The sequence below is a fragment of the Coturnix japonica genome, chromosome 3 (assembly GCF_001577835.2).
Source record: "Coturnix japonica isolate 7356 chromosome 3, Coturnix japonica 2.1, whole genome shotgun sequence".
In the NCBI taxonomy this organism is placed as follows: domain Eukaryota; kingdom Metazoa; phylum Chordata; class Aves; order Galliformes; family Phasianidae; genus Coturnix; species Coturnix japonica.
The window spans coordinates 41,946,518-41,970,754 of NC_029518.1; the positions used below are offsets into that span (position 1 = coordinate 41,946,518).

The following is a 24,237-nucleotide window of genomic DNA, read 5'->3' on the forward strand; positions in this document are numbered from 1 at the left end:
AAATAATCATGTCATTGCATCTAGGACATTGCTGGAGTTACAATCTAGGATTTAGAATCCAGTTCTTGAAGTTATTTAAATATATACATAATAAGGTTATTTCACTGCTTTAGCATTGCTCTTAGGAGCCTTGGTTTTTTTTGTTGTTTTTTCTCAGAACAAAAATTGCATAAATGAATAGTTTGCAGTTCCTGAGATAAAACAACCCCTCCAATAAGACAGAAACTGAATAAGTAAAATATTTATTATAAAATCATTGAAGGCATTTGGAAATGTAGATTCAAAATATAGACATTTATGAAATGATTAATGACACTGGGTTAGAGAAGAGCTGAAGGACATTCATAGCTCGTATTTCAGACATTATCTACATTTTCTCCACAGTTTTGTTTTTTTTTTTCCTGAGAAAAATCTTAATTTTCACACTCTAGCAAGAGGGGATTTGAATTCACAGCTGACTCTGATATGGATATTAAACCAATCAAAACTCTCTTTTATGTAGAATTCTTCTGTGTGGTCTGCACTGTGGGTTAAAAGACAATTCAAAGTGACACTGAAGGCAAAAGGTACGGTCTTCAGAGACAATTTTCCTGTGGCCATTTCCCTTTATAAAGAAGTGAAAAGCAGTCTTTGCATCTTCTGTCAAAGAAAATAGGAATTTCACCGGTGATCAGGTTGTTATTTCCTTGATTTAGAAGCTGAGAGGTACACTAAGAGCTGCAGTACTCAGACCACTAACCAATGTATTTAAATAACGCAGATGAAAATCTGCCAGTAAATGTTTTCCCTAAGTTAAACAAGGCTTGGCCTTAAAATTAGTTCATAAAGATTGATGTTGCTTCATGAAAGATTAATAACAGTTCTCTTCAGAGTACCATTGTACTTAATTATCTGTCCAGAATTCATCTTTGATCTGCTTGGATTATTGCACTGACTCAGGCAAACCATTTAGTTTTATGCAGTGGTAAGAGGTGTGTTTTGCAACATACAGTATTTGTTCTTTTTCTGAGCTTAGGAAAGAGCTAGTGTTGATTCTTGCACTGAGCAGACCGTGAAACAGCCAAGGAGATTCTACAAAGCTGTCAGCAGACTACTCAGTGCTTCAGAGTTCTATGTTATCTCCACATTGTTAGTGCCAAGCAGTACAAGACAAGGATGTTTCTAACTGCAGTGGATTGTGCAGTGAGATAAAAGAAGCTCACATGGCACTACACAATTCACAAGGGAATTTCAGCAAAGCAGTTCTCTCCTAGGCATAAGAATTGGCTGCCTTGAACTGCTTATGCAATGGAATCCGGTCACTTATAGTTGAGATATATGTCAAGATCGTTTAAGCCTCCAGCCTCCTGTCCCCTGGTGCAGTGTGGACCCCTGGAGGAACTCTCTTGGATCTTGTATTTGGTCTGGTGAAAACGAGACTGAAGTATCCTGGATATGACCTTTTACTTTGGCCTGGAGCATTAACTTGCTAAGGCAGCAACCTTAACCAATGAGAAAGAATAATCTTTCTGGATATAAATGTCCTTGTGCTTCCAATAATGTATACGCATACGCTTTTATTAACCAAACCATGTTTATGCATGTCTTTGGCCTAAAGTGCTCTGAGAGGTTTTGGTTTTGATTTACTTTGTTCTAAAGTGTTTGTTTTCATGGTGTCCCATCTATGGGCTGTTCATACCTCTTGGTTGGAACTGGTGGCATCCACCATCTCTGACTGAGGAAGTGAGTCAGCAGAAATGACCATGAATCATTGCTGAATGCAGTCTCGGGGGGAAAGCAACTTGTCACCCAATAAAACAATGAAATATTACTTCTCACAGCCCTGCATGAACAAAAACAAGTCTTCATAATGGAGAAGGTAATTGGTGCAGAGAGATGGGAAAACAGGCTTTTATTTGAAAAATGATTGTGTGAGAAAATAACAGGGCCTGAGCAAAATAATGTTTTTACTACTTCCCCTCTAACTCTCCCACTCCACCCCAACAAAGTCTTACTTTTCACTTACTTGGGTTTGTTTCTCTAGGCAATAGGAACAGAACATAAAAAGGTTGCAGAAATATTCTGGTAAGATGCTTACGGACCTGTGGATGTTCTTAAGAGATGAAGCCCTGAGCGTGCAGCACAGATGGAGGGTGATAAATGATTAAGATGTTATAGGATATAAATAACAGTACTATCATGTTGTGTGTAGAGATGTCAGCAGAAGTAGGAATGCTTCTAAGTATCTTGTTTATGGACTGTCATAAGTTTCAACAGTGCTGGTCCCTGCCCAGAGTGAACCATCTATATTAGGGCACTGGGAGTACTGCCAGCATGAACTGCCCCTGCCCAGCTTCACAAGGCAGAGCCAGCCCCACGCTGAGCTCAGTGCATCAGCAAGGTGTCAGGAGACTTGAAAATAGCAGACGAATATTGGTGGTAACACACTAAAGGCTGTGTTAATTTCAGAGAGTCATTTAGAAGTTATTGGCTAAAAGGGATTTAATCCCAGAGTTTTGTTTTTCTTTGCTACTTTGGTAATTCCAGGAGAGTTGTCTGCAGCTGCTGGTGTTATTTCAAAATGTTGCTACTTATTCTTAAGTCTAATAAACACAATAATTAGAGATGAGTGATGGGGAGAATCAAGGGCAGCATCTGCATGAAGCGAACCTACATAATCTCCCAAGACCTTTTGCCCCAGCTTCTTGTGATCGATGAGTTTTCCCAGGAGGCTCCTGCCCAGGCAGTCGCATTGTCCAGTTCTGCCTAATTCTGCTTCTGCAAAAGCAGTGCAGCTCTCTCTGGAGCCATGCTGATGCTTTCCCATCTATGACTTGCATTTCCGAGAGGTTCTGGTGAAGTTAATGTTGTGGCAAGCGAGATAACACCAATTTGAATGATCACTAAGCTATCTGTAATGTAAAGTAATATAAGGTACCATCTGCTCCAAAGTGGTCCTTATTGTTTGTTCTACAAATCCAGACACTTTCCTGTCTGATAGTCCTAAAGTACTACATGCTAAGCAAGCGCTTTCTCCTGAACAGCCATATTCCAATGTACAATTACTGTAATTAGTGTAGGTATCATACATTTCTGTCTACAGAGGAAGAACTTAATCTAATGAAAATTGTCCCATAAACTATATAAAGACGTGATACTCTTCAGCAGCTTTGAATGCATACTGCCTTCAAGAAAAGGTTTCTGAATATATTATCTATGCTATGGAATTAAAAATAGCCTAAAACTGGATAACAGCTTCCTCTCACCCACACTGCATATCCCCATCCAAGACAGTTAAAATGTGCAAAGGGAAAAGAAAGTTTAACTTCAACATTTACAACCAGGAAATGTTAAGGGACTCTTCCATAACACCCCTCTGAGATCTTCCATGTTCTCAAAATATACTTTGTCACCACAAGGAGCCAAGGTGAACCCCACTCCTGCAGCATCAGGCCTTCCTTGCAGCAACAAATAGACCTTTATGTCTCACTTTCCCCCTTTGGGGGTCTTAAGCTAGGAAGGGTGTACACTAGTAGAAAGCTTAGCTGTAATGCACAGAAAATCTATGTGGTGTTCCTTTAATGGAGTGGTACTCCTTCTGAGTATTTACTGTGCAGATCTTTTTTTAGGGGTTATTTATTCATGAAGTTTTTACTGCGTTAGAAATGAATAAACAAAATTAAAAATGAAGTAGACAACTGAAGCTGAAGGCTGTCTGCTGAGCTCGTATCCCTGAATACCTTACCCTCCTCCTCAATTTCTAAAGAAGAAAACTGAGGGCACAAACTTAAAAGCTCTGTTTAATGAGAGTGGAATTAAGTGTATGCCCAAATACTCTTTGGGATTAGGTTCTACGTGTTGTGCCATTAGTCTATTTGCATGTAACCACAAAATGGAAGCACAGGATAGATTTTTAATGCAAATTTAGGCTGAGTTAGGAAACAGTTTGAAAATGTTGGATAAATTATCTGAATAGCGGGTACTCAATTATCTGGTAAGTGATACTAAGAAGGAATGATGTGCAGATTTGTTTCCTCTGTTGACAGTGGCTGGGATTTAGAGAAAAATAAAAGCCAGCTAGGGAATAAGATGTTCATTTAGGCCAAGAGATCTAATAATACGTTCAGAAAAATACATTTTCCTGTGATTGAGCACAATGCAAGAAAGACAAAATCAGTGCAGGTACCATTTAGAAATCAGAAACACAATAGGAACCAAGATATTTCCTATGTAGCACTAGCAAGTGTCTGCTGAATTTAAATAATGACATGGAAATCAATCTCTGCCCATTCCTGTAGCAACAATTAGAAGCTGTTAAATCAATTGAGCTGGTTTGGGATAATTCATTGGTAACTTAGATTTGCAGCTAGGGAAAAAGTGCAATGAAAATAAAAAAGAGCCTTTTTAGAGATTGTTGCCAAGAAAGAGGAAAACAAAAATGAAAACAAGTGCATGCTGTTGCTATCATGATGATGCCTACTGGAATAAAAATAAAAGGCTATGCTATTAAATTAATATGGTCTCACACAACAGGAGTGTACAAATGATTTGAAAACCATAAGGCCACTTTACCTTAAACTCTCCATTGCGTGTATACAGATGTTCTCTAAATATAACAACTAACTGCTATTTAGAATTTTCTCCTTAGGTGAATTCTCTTAATTCAGTGAAGTAAGTATTAATTACATGTATACTTTTTGATTTGCAGGGTGATGGCAGAATACCTCAGCCATATGTCCTTCCTGTTTCTCCATTCATTGCAAATCAAGTTTCACTAATCACCTTATGAGCTACAATTAGTAGCCTATAAATACAATTTACACACTTGACAGGATTAGTGTTTCCATAAGGAGCCCACCTCCATAACCAAGTTGGGTAGTTATGCACACACGATCCATCTGCCTAATGATCACTCCATCCTCCACCTCTGGTGAACATTTTCTCTTTAGTCCCTAGGGCAAAGACATCCCATCGCATGGCTGGCCCAACATGATGCCAACCAGGCACCTGGTTGTCAATGATGATTATTTTGCCTACTTCTCGGTGTGGTTATTTATATAGGCCTATTTCTTCTATTCAGCCACAGACCTTCACAAAGTTGAACAAATATGTTTATTTTTGAGACTTTTTCAGACTTCACTGCATTTTATTTTCTAGTTTTCAGACTGAATAGCTTCTGGTATTTGGGTGGTACAGGGGTGTTACATCAGTAGGTAGAGTAAATACAGCAGCTTTTTCTCCTTAGACAACTAAAATAAATTGTTCTGTAATTAACCATACATGAAGTTCTTCTCTGCGGGTTTTATTCGTTGCTTCTGGCCTTCCTTTTTGGTTATTTTCAGTTTAAGTCCCTGGCTACAGACATCAAGTATGATTTTCTAAAGAAACAGATAGGCTTAGGCGCATCATTTTTCTTAATGTCCTAATAAAAGTGTATGAGAAGATCTGAAATTTCAGAGCATTTTTACTCAAGTGTTTACAAAATATCAGGGCCTGTTTGTGTTTCATAGCTATGCTTTTCTCTGTAAGAAGCAAAAAATTTGTAACAGCAAAATGTGAAATCAAATATGCTTTTAGGCTTAGGTGAATAATTTAAATTACAAAAGTATGAAAACATGAAAAATTGCTATGAAGGTCTTGGACGACCAGGTTTGCTTGTTATCAACAGCTACCAGTGACATGCAAAAAATGAAAATAGCTTGTCTTTTGTTCAGTATGTTTAAATTTAGCATAGTGATGCGCGTCCATGCTTTTGGTTCTGTAGCATCACCAATTATTCAATAAGTAAATGAAGACTTTCTCAGCTTTGATTCCACAGGACTTCAGCAGGTGACCCAAGCTACCACCTGGCTCCTTCATTATTTATGATTCCCCTTCCAAAGAAAGTGACAAGCAATTGTCTTCTGCATTGTAAGTTGAAAATCATCCTAATGGTGCATTAGAAGCTCTACTGTCTCTGCACATCTACAGAGTGCTCCTGGTTTCACCAGCATTCTGAGCATCTTCCTGATCACAATAGTGTAGCATAGCGTAGCATAGTGTAGCATAGCATAGAGAGAAAAAAGATTTGGCAGTTTGTAAGACCTGTAAGTCGACATCTAATATGTGTTTCAAAGACCAACAGGCTGAAAATCTCTGAACAGTGGTGTAACGTGGTCCCTCCCATGGAGTTACCACAACTGTTCATCCAGGAGGAGGTCTGCCTGAGGAAGTGAGAGAGCCTCAGCCTGCTCTCAGGCAGATATGTATAGCTGTGTTTCCAGCTGTATTAATTTTCCATGTGCTCTCAAAACAAAATGTTCATAAGAGCAAGAATTATGCACCAAACTAACACAACAAAGGACTGCTGATCCATTACAGGGATTTAAAGGCCAGTTACATTGTCATCAGTACCAGCATGGTACTGTAATGGTCATGAGGTGCTTCAGAGAAGTATTTGAGCCTACAATAATCACAGCAGGATTAACTGCTGGGATCTGGGGTACAGAAACTGGCTGAGATATGACCCATATCAGACTCAAAAAAAGGAGGATTATCAGTCATATAAGAAAAACATGCAAGAGAAAAAACACCCAAGTATAGTGTTTGAAGGCCTGTGACTTAATGCATGAACCAAATAGGAGCCATTCATCCTAAGTGGATTGGAGAAACAAAGAAAATAGTTATCTAATGTGTGTCAAAAGGCAAGTAGCTGTTGGAAATGCAAGACAGAAAGCATTTGATTATACATACTGAAACACAGCATGCATAATGAATGCATTCAAGCTGCTGGACCACCTGGACCTTAGCCATTTCATTAGCAATGCTGGTGTTATGCTTAATGTTTCTTATTCTGCCTTAATGATGGAAATTTGATGATAAATCCAGCATTAAGTAGAGTTGCATAGCTGGACAAGTGTAAAAAAAATCTGATTCCAGAGAAACTCAGATTTGAAGCACCATAAGGCCCAGGCAGTTACATCTTGTGGCTAAGGAGCCAGGTACCCCAGGTGAGGAGCAGGCTCTCAGCATCCCTCAACTGGCTGTGGGCCAGTGAGGCAGTGCAGCCATTTGACCAGAGTGAAATCATAGAGAAACAGCAATTAATGTGTCACCAAACCACAGCAGCATACTGTCAGGGAAGTGAGACAAAAGAGAGTTATTACAGTGATCCTAATAGATCTTGAAGTAATGAAGTGCTTCCAGAAATGCTTTACAGAGCTAGAAAGTCAAAGTGATAAAGTCTGTATGGAAATGCTCTTATCAAGGCAATTCCTCAATGAGGACTATAAATAAGTACTTAAAAGAAACATATGTACTCAGATATCGTTCTTGTTTTTATTAAAGAAGATGCCAGGACATATGTAAACACTTATTAAGAACTATTTTATATTTTCTCTGAACTAGGCTGTTATATTGCAAATGTGTTTTTTTTACGTGTTGGTATTATGAATGTAAGAATTAAACAGTGTGCAACTGTGTTGGAACTAGATATCTTTAAGGTCTCTTCCAGCTCAAGCCACCTTATAATTCTATGAAATGGTAAAGTTTGCATGTCATACCTGAATACTAGCGTCTTTATTAATTGTGTATTAATTTCTTAGAGTAAGAGCTATGCATTAAAAATAAATACTGTCTAATATTTTATATAATGTTTCATTGGCTGAACCATTGGTTTTTGTCACAGGGAATTTTTTTACAGCTGGTTACAGTATACAGTGCATTTTCTGTATCTATTTCTGTGTCAGCGTAATATGAATCCAAACCAACCAAGTTTTCTTCATCCTGTCAATCAGTTCACTCACTTTGCTCAATCCTTAGTGTTTATACTACAATGAAGGCAAGACTGATACAATCTCAGAGGGGAAAGCCATGACACCACAGTCCCTTTGAAGCCACTCATATCTCTGCAGCTTACAGTGTCTCAAACCACGGATCTGCTTTGAGATGTGCCTATTCTTCTTATCATTCCTTCTCTGTGTTCATTTACACGTCTATATAGAGAGAGTAAAAGGAATAAAAGGAATCTGTCTGATGTTAGTGGTTTTCAGGCATACTATCTACTCAGAACAAATGTAAATGCATAAAGAAGTAAAGCAAAGTAAAAAAAGATAATTTCATTTAAAGGTCACTATGAAATCCTACTTAACTTTGAGGGTTTCCATTCTCTTGTACCCTATTTATTATCCCAATGACTTCAAAATCAGGTATTCATGCAAGCTGATAATGCGCCTTGCACACAGTATTACCTAAATGGGAAAAGAATGTAAATGGCAGAAGTAACTTTCTGCCTAAGTCAGTGTACCTCTTTGATCCATAAATTTTGGAGGGTTTTTGTTTTGTTTTGTTTTGTTTTGTTTGAGAATGAGATATGTGCTCTGAAATGTGTCAGACTTTTGTTATACGTGGCTTGGTTGCTAAACTGGCATTTGCAAAACCTCAGTAGATTCTTTAATCAAGTGTAAAATAATAATGATGTTTGGGGAAGACTGCTAGCCTTTCCTGTCTCTGACATTTGGGATTTTTAATGTGACTTTATTTTTCTCTTTTTGTTGTACAAAATATCTGGAAGGGAAATACGTGGTGAAATGAAGGACACAAATAACAGCTGATAAATACAGAGCTGTTTTCTTCAGTGATGACTGTAGTTACTGGAGAAAATTTCAGAGATGAGTGTATACTTACAGGTTCCCCTCTGAGTGGTGCAGAGATGTTTTGTCATATTGCAGTCTGAGGGTGAACTTTTGGTCTTCCTGAGTTACCTTTTCCTTTTGTAACTAAATTTTGCAATGTAAGGGCTTACTGACCCACAGCTCTGGTATGAAAGACTGAGGGGCAGAAGGAACAGGTATATCTTTCCCTCATTTGCACAGCAAAGACTTTCTTTCCATATGCAGGTTTTATCAGTTTTCTGCGGTACCAGATTGGATTCCTGCAGGTGGCTTTACACAGAGCTGTCCTTGAAAATCACCAAAAAATTTCTAAATTAAAAGCACAGGAACTTCTAGTGAAGTTCCACATCCTGTTAGTTACAGTCAATTGCAGTAGATGTGTCTAGTTATCCTTTGTTCAAACCATTTAGCCAAGGTAGCATCTCTCCCTTCAGACTTACACAATGGAATTCCCTGCCTGGTGACTCCAGTCAGAGATGTTCATACCAGCATTTCCAAGTGGAATTGAGAGTCTGTATGTTTTAAATAGGGAGTCTGAAACTCAGAAATGGTAGTCCTTTGAATCTGAAATGCTTTTCCCTCTTTGGCTTGATGTAGAACAAGTTTATTGGTGTGCAGGTTCCAGCACAGATTTATATATTTGCTCAGCTTGCTTCTTAGGGGATTATTTCAGGGAAATCAGAGGATTTCAAGGCAAGAGAGCTAGCTTTATCAAAAGTAATTGAGCTGGATAGAATCAGCGTGTGTAAGAATGCATCATAAATACTGTGCAGCATTTTGGCCTAGAGGGCACCATAAGTACATTTTTGCAGTTAAGAAATAAGTAAATACAGGAGTGTCTTGGAACATTACCCAGGAGCGAATATCCACCCTGTCTTACACTGAAGACAATCATGTGGCTTCTCATTCGCTCCAGTGAGTGCTTCCCCACAACCAGAAAGACAAAACTCTTCAAATGCTCACACAATGGGGAGCTCCATGTTAGGGCACATGCCTCTTTCTGTGGCGATGGGAAATGGGGTGCTTTCAGATGTTGTGTGTTGTTTGGATGGCATGTCTTCATGGAAGAGGAATCATTTGGGAGATGAGCTTTTCTTCATGAGAATCCAGGCTCTGTCCATTCAGGAGCAGTCTGATCCCTCTCCTTGGCAGACTTCACAGAGATCATCTACTGAGTGTTTCTTTTTTAATATGATCTCATAAAGCAAGTAGTTGTTAATTAAAAATAATAATAATAAAAATAAAAAAAAAAAAGTTAAAAGAATCAATTTCAGCTTATTAACAGCTCTGCTAGGCAGAAGTTGAAACTACTGAATGTATGAATAAGTCCAGCCTATTCAACATATCATGGAGCCTATAATCCTTAGAGAGTGACAAAAATCCACAAGACATCCCTGAATGCTGAATTTTGCATTGATTTGGATCTCACACTTATTTGAGAAATGTTTGAAATCATAACAAGGCAGACAGTTCTCTCTTAACTAAATCTCTGAGGGGGTATTTTGGTTATTTGAAAAGACGTGATGTCTCCTCAGTCTGTGAAACACACTCAGGATGCTGTGAGATGAGACAGGACATGAGCAGGAGGTGGACAACTAGCAGTGGAAGCCTTCACTTTCCTGGGGATACCTGTGGCCAATGAGTACATATACCTGCGACAAAAAGAGCAGAGAAGCACAGACCATTATAGCCATAAGTCTGTGTAGATGCTATTGCTCAAAATGTCACAGAAGTGAGGCCTAAATTTCACAGGTTAATCCTGTTTAATTTTATTGGATCTCCTGGTACATGGAACAGCTGAGCATTCAGACCTTTTTGAAGCTCTGTGTATGATGACATCAATCCATTCATGTTCATTTTCTAGTTCTTGAAGCAAATAGAAGTATTAAAAACTGTTTAAAATGCTGTTTCTTTGTTTCTTAGCAGATAGAGTGGCCTAATAGCTTAAATATAAGAAAAGGTGGAAATGACAGTGTAGCTAGCACATTCCTTAAATGAAAACCAATGAGAGGCATTTGCTTTGATAAGAGAGGAGGAGAGAATATACCAAATATATTAGGAAGGTTAAAATACCTGTTTCAACTGAATGAGCCTGCTACATGAAGACTGTAAAACTTTGTTCACAAGCAAATATTTCAGTGTCTGACACAGGATACCTCCACATGTTTTGTATGCATACAATGTATGCATGTACAATGTATGTACAGAAGGTGGCTTCAGTAAATCATGAAAAGGAAGACTTTGAGTTGGCAGTAGAAAATATTACTGAGAACTCATACAATAGACAGTATGTGTGTTAACCAGCTTCAGACAGGACAACATGAACTTTGCATTTGTTTTCAAGATGTAATAAAATTACAGTTTTAGAGGCATTGATCCTCACTGAATAGACTTAAATCTTCCCAATATTGTAGCTGGAGAGGCTGCATGATTAAAAAGCCAACCTGACTTTCCTCTTGATGGAAAGTGGAAGAGGGAGGAACTGTTTTGACAAACCAAAAGTAAGGGCTCATTAAGTCTGGTTTCAAGCTTTCTGTCCTTGCCTCTCCAAACCATCTTCTTTTCAAATAGTTTTGTACAATACACTACTCTTACCTCTTTACAGCTGACTAGTTCGTTCCCAACAGAAGATTCTCTGATGAAAGAGGCCATGTTGCTGAAATAGAAACATTTAACAGGAGTGTGCCTGTTGTTGAAAGAAAAAAATACATCTTTGGGAGAAATATTGGAAAAGAACCTCCATTTTAAGCTGATGATTGATTTGATTTGAAGTAAAGATAATGATACACCATGCTTCACAATATAAAATCTTTCAACTGAATTAGGAATAAAACACTTTTATACTATCAAAATAAAGTATTTCAGTCAATCTTTATGTGATTTTTGAATTGTGTTTCATGGGAGACTGAAAATTTTTCACTCAGTTTCAAGGAAGAGTATAGTCAACATCACATAACTCCCATGGAATGCCAGTGTTGCTTACAACCTAGCTCCAATTCTTCTTTGCTACTGCCCTTATCTCCTGCTGGTCTGATGGCAGCTCCTTTCTGAAGTGCACACGAAGTACTTCTTCATCTGCATGAAGTCCTGTGGAGTGCCACAGGGATGGATACCTGATGGTGAAGTCCCCTTGTGTTCAGAAACATGGAACAGTGGTGATACTGGAAGCATGGGTTGATGGTGCAGTAACTGGTGCTGGTTCTATGGGCAGGGACATGTTCAGGATGGCACATGGTGACACCTCCCTGTGGTGTGAGCCTATATTCATGTAGTAGAAACAACAAAATAGCAGTTCTATCTGGTCTGCTGGGGCTGATGGGACATACTAGGCTGCCTGTGTAGGTGACACTTGGAAATGCCTGTAGAGGGAAAAGGCAACATGTTGGCCCTGAGGTCCCTCTGCCTCTTTGGGCTTACAGAAGCCCTTCCAAATGCCTGCAGGAATCCCAGGTGTCTTCTCGTGAGTTCCACATCCCTGTCATCTGCCCTCCTAGCCTTTTCATTATGCCATCATTGGAATCATTTGCTGGCACAGGTTGCCCAGAGAAGCTGCAGATGCCTCATCCCTGGAGGTGTTCAAGGCCAGGTTAGATGGGTACCTGGGCAGAGTTGGCAACCCTGCCCATGGCAGGGGATTGGAGCTGAATAGTCTTTAAGGTCCCTTCCAAACTAAGCCATTCTATGATTTTATATTTCTATGATTCTTCGATTCTATGATGCTGTGTTGCAGGATCAGTGTGCCAAGTACAGAGAGTAAATTCTATTTATTAAAGCGTGGACAAAAGGGAATTTGTTCCCCCTTTAAGGGCACACCTGGTTGCCCCTAGGCCTGGTGCTGGCAATGGTGTCCTGAGCCATTCCTCCATAAGGAACATGCCAGGTCGTAGCCCTGTGATGATTAAAAAACCCACAAATATTGACACGGGGCAAAGGCACATCTGAGGCAGAATTCGTTGCAAAGCATTCTCACTCAAGCAATAGTTAAATGTTTGTCCTTGCCTCTTTCTTTCAAAAGTAGGACAAATATCTATAGAGTTCCCAGCGGGGAGGTAATCTAACTTTAACTTTCCCACAGCCAAATAAAACACCCGAGACCTGCGTTAGGGATGCAAGCAGGTCGTCTGAATTATGATTATTCAATCTGGTATTATTTTAATCTGATATGCCTCTCACGTGCCTTTATGGAGGCTCATCTTGACCTGAAAACTGTAATCTCAATGCCTTTCTCCTTACAGGTGATTTGTCCTGTTGCAGTATGCTTATAAATATACGTACACATTTCTACTCATAGTGACAGCATGGCTGTTGGGTCCCCCAGCGTGGTCTGAGTCCTTTCCGAGTGCCAGTCCCTTGCTTTGGGTTTTTTCTAATTGTGGCGAGAAGATAACGAATAAAGAGCCGCGGGGAAAGAGACCAACACCTCCCCGCGGCGGCTGCGTGTTCCGGGTGACGCCTCCTCGTTCGCTTCCAAGACAATAGCCGAAGAAATTAAGGAGGGGGAGAAAATGCCCGATCCCGCCGTGTGAGATAATGGATGAGCGCGGGGTGACCTGTTTTTTTCCTTGCGGTGGAGCGGTGCTGAAGACAGAGGGCACCAGCACCCAGCCCACAGCCGTCGCCCCGCAGCCAGCGCTCCAGCTCGGGGCGCCCGGGCAGCCGCTGGTGCCTGCTTCGAGCGGGCGGCGAACGCCAGCCTCACCGCGCCAGGTACGCCCCGGGCTGCCCGACCTGCGGGGCGCTGCGGGCCGGAAAGGGCGAGGGGCAGCCGGGGAAACACACCGCGGGCAGCGCGGCTCTGCCCCGAGACTCGGCTGCCCCGCAGCGTGTAGCCACGCCGCTGCGGCGGCACCCGCACCTCTGCACGATGCCGGGAGGGCAGGTCGGGAGGGCGGCCGGCGTGCCTCGGGCTCTGTGTTGCCGTGTCTGTGTGGCGGGGTGTCGGTGTGGCGGGGTGTCGGCGTATTGTCGTGTCGCTGTGTCTGACTGTGCGTGCGGGAAGACCGCTACGGCGGCTCCAGGCGGGGGCACAAGTTTGGGGGAAGCGCCCGGCGGTTGGGTCGGCGGTGGTGGGACCGGGGACAGAGGAACGGTGGGGCAGCGGGGACGGCGGGACGCCTGGGCGGCCAGGGCAGCGGGGTGGGGAGCGGGCGGCGAGGATGCCGGGGCGGCGGGAGCCAGAGGCCGGGCTCAGAGCTGCCGCCGGGCGCTGTCCACGGTGCTGACGGCGCTGTCCACAGTGCTGACGGCGCCGCCGCGCAACACGGACCGCTCTCCGGCTGCTGAGCGGCGGAGGCCGGTTCAGCGGTGCTGGAGGCGGTGTCCGCGCCGCCTGGCACCGGGCACGGCGCGGAGTCTGCAGGCACAGTCTCCGGGCTCGCCGGCTCCCCTCGCCCTAAGGCTGCCTGCAAGGCGTGCCGTCAAAGCGTAGCAGGACTTTGCCCGCTGTTGCCGTAGTAACTGGAGTGTTTTCCCTCGGGGCAGGTGTGTGTCCCCGGTCGGAATACAGCTTTGCTCCTGACAGGCGGAAAAGCTAAACTAAAAGGGACCCCTTACTTCTCTTCTCGGCTGACCTTTAAATGACATTTCCCGTCGGTGGCAGAGCAGAGCTCTCGCTCTCTCTTCATCCCCTTTTTATCTCGGGAGAGGAAATTCCCGAGCTGAGGAGCTGAGAATGATGCCTTCGGACGTCAGGAAGGCGAGAGGGGCAGCGCTCGGCACCGCGTCCCTGGCTGGGGTGGGCTGTGCCGTCTCCGGAGCGCCGGGTGTCCCGCCAAACTTTCGGCTGTGCCGCAGGAGGGGCGAGGGAAGGCGCTGCCGCCTGGGCGGGAGAGGCGGGCTTAGGAGCCGTTCCCATAAACACAAGCACAGGGGAGTGTGGCAAGGCAAATAAACACACACCTTAATTCCTCTTGAAACGTGCTTCCTAAAGACTTTACTGGAGCCAGCTGCCCTACGAAATCATTGACCTCCTCAAACCGTGCCTCTCTGTTGAGCTCTGATTTGACGTTGAATCCCCGATGAGCGTTTCATATTCTGTTTCTGTGCCACCAGGTTAAAAGTCACTAGGATGACAGCTGCCTGTACACCCTCGAGAGTGGCGCCGTGAGACGTGGCTGCGATGGTATTAGGAGCAATCGGAGAACCGGCGGGGGGCAGCGGATGCCGTTCCCTACATGTGCTCGCAGCTTACGCAGCCAAGAGGATCCCAGCGGAGCCGTAGCCCGGCCGCGGACAGCACCGTGCACCGCAATGACCGCTGTGCTGCCTCTCGTGCTGCCTGCGCTGCTGCTGGCAGGTGCCGCTCTGCCACCAGCTGCCGCCTCTGCGCAGCGCTCGGTGGCCCGCATGGATGGGGATGTCATCATTGGTGCCCTCTTCTCGGTCCACCACCAACCACCAGCTGAGAAGGTGCCTGAGAGAAAGTGTGGGGAGATCCGGGAGCAGTACGGCATCCAGCGGGTGGAGGCCATGTTTCACACCTTGGATAAGATCAATGCTGACCCAGTGCTGCTGCCCAACATCACGCTGGGCAGTGAGATCCGCGACTCCTGCTGGCACTCCTCAGTGGCCCTGGAGCAGAGCATTGAGTTCATCCGGGACTCACTCATCTCTATCAGGGATGACAGAGAGGGCGGTGGGCGCTGCCTCTCCGACTCCCAACCACAGCCCCCAGGCCGCCTGAGGAAGCCCATTGCAGGAGTTATTGGCCCTGGCTCCAGCTCAGTTGCCATCCAGGTGCAGAACCTCCTGCAGCTCTTTGACATCCCACAGATTGCCTACTCTGCCACCAGCATCGACCTGAGTGACAAGACTCTCTACAAGTATTTCCTCCGTGTGGTCCCCTCCGACACACTCCAAGCCCGTGCCATGCTCGATATTGTCAAGCGTTACAACTGGACTTATGTGTCTGCCGTGCACACTGAAGGTGGGTCCGGGGGGAAGGTGGGAGACCACAGTGCCCATCTGCTGCCCAGGAGGAGATGGGTTCTGCCTGGGCTGAGTGAAGACCCTGTGGTGCCTGTCCAGGGGGTTCTGTGGAAAATAGAGGGAAGCAAGGCAGTTCTGTGGGGTTCTAATGTAAAGATTTTTACCTGAACAATGTGTTCACAGTCAACAGATTTCCTTCATTTAAAATGTCTTTTATCAAAATTAAAGGCTGTTTTATAAAGGAGTGTCAGCTTATAGGCGAGCTGGGTGGACCAACATAAATTACAGAAATTATATTTTTTTATAGATTACTGTGGCATTTCTATAGTCCAATTATGGGCCCAAAAATGGGATTTTCAAGTATAAAATTGCAAAGCTGATCTTATTATTGTTGTAATTGTGCAGCTGTTCTCTTTACCTGAGCATATATCTGCTGTGGGTTTGATTTATGATTCCCCCCACTTACAGAGCTGACTCCACACCTTTTCTTCTCACAGAGATGGCTCAGTAAAAAGTGTGAAGAGCATACACTGACACAAATAAATAAAGAAATCTCCAGTAAGATTTGCATATACAACACGCAAAGATGAATCGGATTAGGCTGAATACTTAAGACATACAAGTGCTGCAATTTTGGAAGAAAAAATGCATACGTAAGAGCAGGAAGCAATGACCTGACATTTGCAGTTCATTTTATGCCACATCACAGATGAGAAAACAAACTGCTGGAAGGAGTGGAACGCGAGCTGTTAGGATTCTTTACTGCTGACAGATAGGATTAGATGTTGTGCCAGGCTGGGGTGAAAAATAAACACTGAAGGGGTGAATTATGTGTGGATGCAAACTGCCGATCTCCACTCCGTGCACTTCTGGGGAGCTATGAGCTCACCCTGGCTAAGAGCTGCCTGAGGGGATCTGCTCACTTTCTGCAGATGCAACTCCTTAACATGGGTAGGATTTATCTCTTTAGGAAAAAACTATAGCTTCTGAAGGTTATTTGCTCATTCGTTTCTCAAAGATCATTGTAAATAGCAATTTAACCCACTGCTTGCAAGAATTTTTAATTTCATATCTATTTTTACAATAGATGATGACTGAGGAAAAATGGTTGTTGCAAGATGTTTATGCAGGATTTAGACTGATACTTCTGAAAATACTGGATCAGTTCTGCCCCACGAGGTTACAGTCTCCTCTTAGGAAACATCATGAGGATTTTTCAGATTATGTGGTTCAAGTTACATTATTTTCTTTCTTCCTTTTTTTTTCTTTCTTTTTTTTTTTTTTTTTTCCCTGTATCTGCCATACCCTTATTGTTAGAGTGAGGCTGCAAAATCCCACTGCAAATGTATGTAATAAACCTCAACTTCTTTGTTCCTTCCAGGAAGATGTCATTAACCCTATGGCAATTGCTGATGGTTGGATTCCAAAGACTTTTTTTTCTTTCCCATATGAATTGAAATAAGTAGACATGAAATTGCTGTGAGTTACTGCAGTTCTGTTTCTTGAAATCCCATGCATTCACAGTGAGAGCTGGTTGCTGGTATGTTAAAGGTGGAGTTACTCTGCAGCTCCATCCATGTTATGTTCGGAAACAGAGGGATAAAGTGTAGCTAGAAACAGTCCTCCTCCACACTTACTCACTGGCCCCTGTACCATGCTAATAGTGGGCTGCAAACCATTCTGGGGTCTCACTGGTTGGGGAATGACGTCAGTGGGGACTGTAAAAAATGGGACCATTCCTAGGAAGCATGCAGGTTGAAGCTGCAAAAATGTTTCATTTTCAGAGTATTTAAGGTCTGATCTGATCACCTCTTGAGAGCTGCAGAGCTGCTGTTTCTGCCCAGTCCCTCAGTCTCATGGGGCCCTGCAGCTCAGTGCCTGCAGGCACCCAGCCACAAGGGTATGAAAAGAGTTCACCAGCCTATGCCCTGTGGCAACCAGCAGCGCTCTGTCAGTGACATCCCAGAGATGACACGAATGTCTTGATTCCTCCATTCCCCTTCCTCTGCTCCCATACACTGGATGGAGTTCTTTGAGTGCCCCAAATAATACTGGTCTGCAGCAGTGTACTTCTAATGGAAATTGGAAATAAATGCTGCACAGTTTGATGCCAATGTTTCTTATCACAGAGCCAAAAGAATCAAAAGAGTAAAGTCACTCAGCCCATGGCATGATGTCCTTCAAATAGTTCCCAGTATCCTTCTTTGCATGTGATGTGAAGACCCACTCTTCTTGTGTTAATGCCATTACTGGTGACCACATTTACCTGTATACAGTTCCTGTGCATCAATATATGATGTTACATGGAGTTTTTTTTGCATCATTGCTTATTAAGGCATATAAATGCTGCACTTGATTATAAACTTGCTAGTGAAAAAAATCTGTTTTTGAAGGCTTGCTTAGCTCCCTTTAGATTAAAACTGACACATACAGCTCCACGCTGCAGAACAAACAAAGGCAAGTTACTATGTCTGGTTGTTATGTATCTCAGTTGAGCATACTTACACATGGTGAGAGCACATTTATTTCAGAGTAGGCAGCAGTCATGAAATGATGTGAGAAATCTGTGCGTCTGCCTGCAGAAGGCTGTGTGACTATAGAGTAGCTGCAAGGCATTTTCAAGACTTATTTTTTTAAGGATTCTTCAAAGGTACTTCAGTGTTGGAGTTCTTGGCATGGGTACATCTTCTCAGATCTTAGGCTTGGAAGGCATCCTTATCTAGAAATGCAGATAAGTGTCTAACTCCAGGCCAAGGCTTCTTATGCAAATCAAAGGTCTTAAAAACACGTGTATGAAGTTGGGCACAACTCTATAGGTGTTCCTGAATTCAGGTCATGTTCACACATACCAAATGTGATAAGGGCTGTTTCCTGAAAGCACAGGGCACTTATGAGATTGCTATGCATTACACTAGCTTCCCAGACCCTTAAGATGCCCACACACTAGCTGGTACTCAGCAGAGTCTCCAAAAAATCCCTCATCTTTATCCAAAAGGCAGGAAAGATGATGGTATCAGAAGCCTTTATATGATCTCATTTTCCAAGAAGGTCGAGTCAGAATAAGAAAATAGAAATAGATAATGTGTGGTCCTGAATTTTCTATCTCTGGCCTCACAAAATGTGTATAAGATTTTTGGTTTTGTGAACAGATCTGTTTGACAACTGACCATCTGCTATTTACAGACCATTCTTGCATTTTAGTATACAGATATCCCTTTTCAAACAACGTTTAAATTACAGCAGGTTAACATGTGGATTTGGTGGAAATATCCTTGGAAATGGACCTTTTAGTTAATAACACCAAATTCTGATTATTTATAGGTTTATTTTACTGATAGCACCAATATATGATCAGTTTGTCAGATTTGTATCACAAGGCTTGAAATAAATTATGAGAAAATGAATGGCAAAACTGTAGAAAGTTTCCTCTCAAAGTAGACAGCGGTGTATTTAATTATCTTCACAGGGGTTTTTCTTATATCCTGACTACCACACACTGCGTTGTAGTAACATACAGGAAACTCATATGCATGGTTATATATATGTGTTAGAATGAGAATGGCAAGGACTGGACCTTGCTATTCATTGCAGATTTCACAGAAGAGAAGGTTTCTTTTGTAGAACTCAGAGAAATAGCTATAGATGTGTTAGAAAATAACGCTCCTGTTTAAAGGTAAGTGGGGCAATATCCACCAGTTGGTTCAAAGGAATACATTGCTTTATTTCTCACAAGCTGTTCTTACAACTATTTCTAATAATGATATATATCATTAATTTCTTGGTGTTACTAGATGGTTGGTATTTTTCAGCTAAATTATGGTCAGGCAATAATGAACAGCAACTCCAATTCCTACACTTGAAATTTCAGAATTTATCAATATTCCTATTATTATAAGCCATAAAAATTTTCGTAACCTCATGATGTGTGAACTGTGCCTGACATGTTTGTTCCCAAATACCTTCTCCTATCTATTTTTTTCTCCATTTCAACAGCTTCACCTATCATCAGCAGAGGCTTTCTGATAGAGAAAAAGGAGAGAGAAATGTCCTAAGAAGGACAAATGGTAATTTAACAACAGGCAAGGACTAGAATTCTCCCTGTATTAGACACATTAATTATATTTATTATAAGGTGTTGTGCTAGGAGAATCACTTACGCTGATTGATGTTGACAAAAATATTGTATGCAACCAACACTGCAGAGGATCAAGAGAAATTCCTTCTGAAATATATATTGCTTTGCAGTACTCCTAAATTCACAAATAATCGAAGTTTTCAACTGTACAACTGGCTGCTACATGAATTAAATCACCTCGAAATACTCATCTAATATCTGTGCCTGCCTTCTCAGCAATATTAGCAGAGTACATATTTATCAATAGACACCATGGGTTCATTTATGCTTCACTTCAGGCTTTTTTTTTTCTCCTGAATTATCCCCGTTTTCAGATTTGAATGTTCCATATCCCTTGCAAGCTCCTGCAGGATTCTTGTCTCAGTGAAAACTGTTTAAAAAGAAAAAAGTAAAACAATCTGAATGATCTCAAAAACCACGTGAAAATACCTCTATGATAATTCTTTTGAACTATAGTTCATGAGATGAAGGTGCTTATTCTTGGTTTTCTCTGGCAGAAAAATAAAACCTGTATCAAGCGTTATAAGTAGGAGTAGTGCGATCCATTGAGAAGGAATCTTCAGGGGTCTGATGAGCCACTGAATTTGTAGCTGCATTAGAAGCTACCAGAATGATTGCACTTGCTATACGCAACCTAGAAAAATACCGATCGAAGTCACTACAAACTGGTGCTCACTGACCTGCTTGATAAACCACTGTGATTTCAATATGTTTTCTGGGTGGCAGGTGTTCACAGCATAGGCCACCCTCACAGATGGCACTAATTAACACCTGTGCTGACAGTCTGATGGGAACGGCCAAACACTGATCGGACATGAACTTTAATAGCTTTTCAGTAAAGGAAGCTATCTCTCCATCTCTTTGCTAAGGGAATTGTTTATTGTGAAAAATAACCTCTTAGCTGAGAACTCCATTTAACATCTAGGGAAATATTTTATACTAGTCCTTCATCAGTGGAATGAATATTAAAAGAAGTAAGAGTAGACCACACATAGGGTGCACCTTCACAGCTCCCAGGTGAGTAGCTGCCAATGGACCTTTCCTGTGTGAATTTGACTAATACCTTTTTGCACCTATTTGTATACCTTTCTCCCTGATGTCTTAACAGTGATTTTTATAATTTAAGTATATGTTGTGTGAACAAGTTGTTTCCTCTTATGTGCTTATGTTTGTTCCTGACTGCATTACATTCATACGTCTGTACAAAACTTCTAATCATTTGTTAATCCTGATCATAATTTTGTTCTTCTGGTTTTAGCAGGAAATTTTTGGGTAATAGTTGCATGCATTGCTTTAGGTAGAGTACACCATGGTTAAATTCAGTCATGAAGTAACTTGCTCTGTACAGCTCTTGCATCTTTCCTGATAAAATTCTACTCATCCACCACCTTTTCAGCTCCCACAATGCACTGAATGCCATCAGAAAATACTTTCAAATGACCACAATGACTTCTTCTTAAAAGGTAAAGTCTAATTCATAGGCCATTGTACACAGGAGTTTCCTCATGTGTGTTACTCCGCATTAATTAACACAAAATTTATTTGCTATCCTTTTTTTCCTATCTGTTAGCCAGTTCTTTATCCATAGCAGAACATTCTGTCTAATCCAATATTTCTTCTGCTTCTGTGAGAACAACTACTGAGGGATCTCATCAAAAGCTCTCTTAAATTCCAAATGTTTTATAGTTATTTTATCATTTGTGTGGTTATTTCCTCCATCAAGCAAATCTAGTAAACTTCTGAGGTATGTACGTAGGTCACTCTGAAATTAGTGCCTTCTATTTATTTCCATGGAAACTATGACTGATACAGAGAGCACAATAACAGAATTTGGTAGATCAACTTCAGAGTTATATCAACTACAAAACACTATTTTTCAGCACAGTCACCACCATTAGCTATGCATTTTTGCCAGTGATGAACAAGAGCCTGTATGCTATACTTGTAAAAATCTGCACCAGTGAAGGTACCCACTGTCACCACTGCCAAAACAGAACCACCCACCACCTCACTGTGTTCACATCCACTGTTTGGCCCCTAGCAACATTCAGCAGAGTTGTTGAATGCCCCTCTGCTTCCGTCTGTCATACAGCAACATAATGTAACAGAATATGGGTGAGTAGGATCAACCTCTGCTGCTGTACCACCACCAACTGCCTCCAATGCTGTGAACCAATAGCCCTTGTATTTTCTCTGTAAAAGCCATGTTCGTTCTTCCCTGATGTGATGTATTTATTTACTTGTGTATCAATACTGTTTTTGTTATTTTTTCAACCAATTAGCTTTATATAGGAATGTCACAAGTCTTTTTTTTTAATTGGGTCACCCTCTACGTTTTAAACACTCTATAAATTCTCTTAATGACTAAATCTGATATGTGAAAATATAAAATGACTTTTTCCACTTTACCACTGCCATCTGTTTTGGTACTAAGGCCAATTTAATTGGCATCAAATTACCATAGCAGAATTCTGCTTGGAAAATTAGCTGGTCTCGGCAATTTGTTAAATCCGTCTTACGGATCTGTTATAAAATATTGATACTCTGAGACAACTGTTTAGACTTGTCCTACAGAAGAAATGACCTTTCTATGAGGACTATGCTATCTCCCTTCACAGACAGTGTAGATCCAGACAGCTAATTTAACTTTTCTGCTATGATTTTATCTTCCCCAAGTGCTTTCTTTATGTATCTGGTTATCAGTGGATATAAGGCAAGTTTCTCATTTCTGGAATATTTGGAGAATAGTGGATAATTATATTTTATGTCTTTGTGTCTCAAAATTGTTTCATATTGTCTCATTGCCTTACTGTGGTTTTATGTTTCATTTGCCAAGGTATTCTCTGTTCTCATTCCCTCATAAGAACAAAATATCCACTTGTTAATTTATGGGGGTTTTTTAGTTTGATTTTAATAGCCTTATGGAGCTTGGAGCTTACTTTTCTGTTTTATCATGCTGGACCTTTGATCTTTTTGGAAATGTAGTGACTGTTTTTGAGCAGTGGTATATAAAGCTGCTCACAGTCTCTTATATGTAGCTAAGTCATTTCCACGTGATTTCTTAGGATTTTATTCTCTTAGCTATTCCTTTTAATTTCCTTGAAACTGGATTCCTCTTTTTTTAAAAAAAGATCATTTATTTTGTTTGCAGTGAAATACTACCATTACCAATTTTTATTTCTCTTGCAGCTTTTTCATACCAAATATGTCTGAATTTCAGTCACAATTACAGATTGTTTTTATATTTACATTCTAATAAGGCCTTCTATACTGCTCCAGGCTAACTCTTCTTTTGTGATCTCATTGAGAAGATGAGGCAACACTCACACAAAAAGGAAATCAGTACACAGTATGCAAGAGTTACCTTCATTTTCCATTATCTAACCTGCAGTTTGGCAGTACAACATACAGAGCCAATGTGTGTTAATAGCAGTCTGTGACACGTGGAGTGCTTCTTAATGAAAAGTACTGTGTGTGACAAGCTCTCGTTTCCTCTTGTGACGTGATTCTATGCCACTACCTGGATGGCTTGTGTCTACCAAGAACCAATGTGGCAGATATTTCATTTTGGTGAAAAGTTATGTTGTTATACAACACAGTGGTTTCAACAATTTCCATTTGTGTTCTCTGCTGGATACTTTTAAACAAATGAATTGGTTAAAGGATTCCTGCATTTTATTAACTGGCAGGAGTGATTTATAAATCCCTTTAAAATCTGATGGAAACATTGTAAGGATAGGCATTTGACAGTTGTGAAGACAGAACAGAGCAGACTGTATCCTGTGTTGGTGCAGGGTGTAAGTGTAGCTGTAGGGCTCCTGATACAGTCCTCAAGTTAGCTTCAAGTTAGAAGTTAGCTGTTGGTCCTCTGTTTGAAATCAGTGGATCCTGAATGGAGATTAACATGGCAGTCATATATTTATTTTCAGTTTACGGGAACGATATTCCTCAGAGAATGCTGAAAATCCCCAGGGCTTATGGATCCTTAGTTAGAAGCATCTCAACATTATCAGAAGTAGTATAAAATTGTGTGAAGGCAAACTGTTCAGTGGATTTGCATAGATATTAGAAGATATTAATATACGTGATTTTTTTCCTTCCAACTAGAAGAACAATGGATCTAGTTCACTTCTAAACATGAATTCCCCAATTAATTTTACTCTTTTTTTTTTCCCCCTTACACATTGTTTGCGGAGAAGACTTTCATTTTCTTCAGCACCATCACAATCTGTAGTTTGACCAGGAAGTTTCACCTTTATTCATCTGTGGCCATGTGTATTTGTAAAGGCTGGTAGCTTCCCACACGTTTATTCAAACAACACTCATCCAGGCAACAAGAACTAGGCATGAAAATTATGAAAGTCATTGGAAATCTGAGTAGATGTTCATAGAAACATTCCTTTAACATCAGTTTATGTTCCACAGAAGGTCTTTTCCAATACAGAGTAGATTATAAAAGATATATTTGTAATTACTTGTCAGGAATTGAGAAAACATTCCAGAAATATATTTGAGGGTTTTTTTTCTTTTTTTTTTCTTTTACCT

General features: G+C 41.3%; 1 protein-coding gene across 6 annotated transcripts in view; it reads left to right on the forward strand.

Annotated features, from left to right (window-relative positions):
* Positions 1 to 12,988: 12,988 nt before the first annotated feature.
* GRM1 (glutamate metabotropic receptor 1) overlaps positions 12,989 to 24,237 on the forward strand; it is a 173,195-nt gene continuing 161,946 nt past the window's right edge. For 2 of the 6 annotated variants that reach the window (XM_015858187.2, XM_015858192.2), the window contains exons 1-2: positions 12,991 to 13,337; positions 14,682 to 15,555. In XM_015858187.2, coding sequence (XP_015713673.1) covers positions 14,790 to 15,555 — 766 coding nt within the window. In that variant the 5' untranslated portion in view covers positions 12,991 to 13,337; positions 14,682 to 14,789. Of the gene's footprint in view, positions 13,338 to 14,505; positions 15,556 to 24,237 lie in introns of those variants that run through there. The other 4 variants (XM_015858191.2, XM_015858190.2, XM_015858189.2 and 1 more) reach the window with 4 other exon arrangements.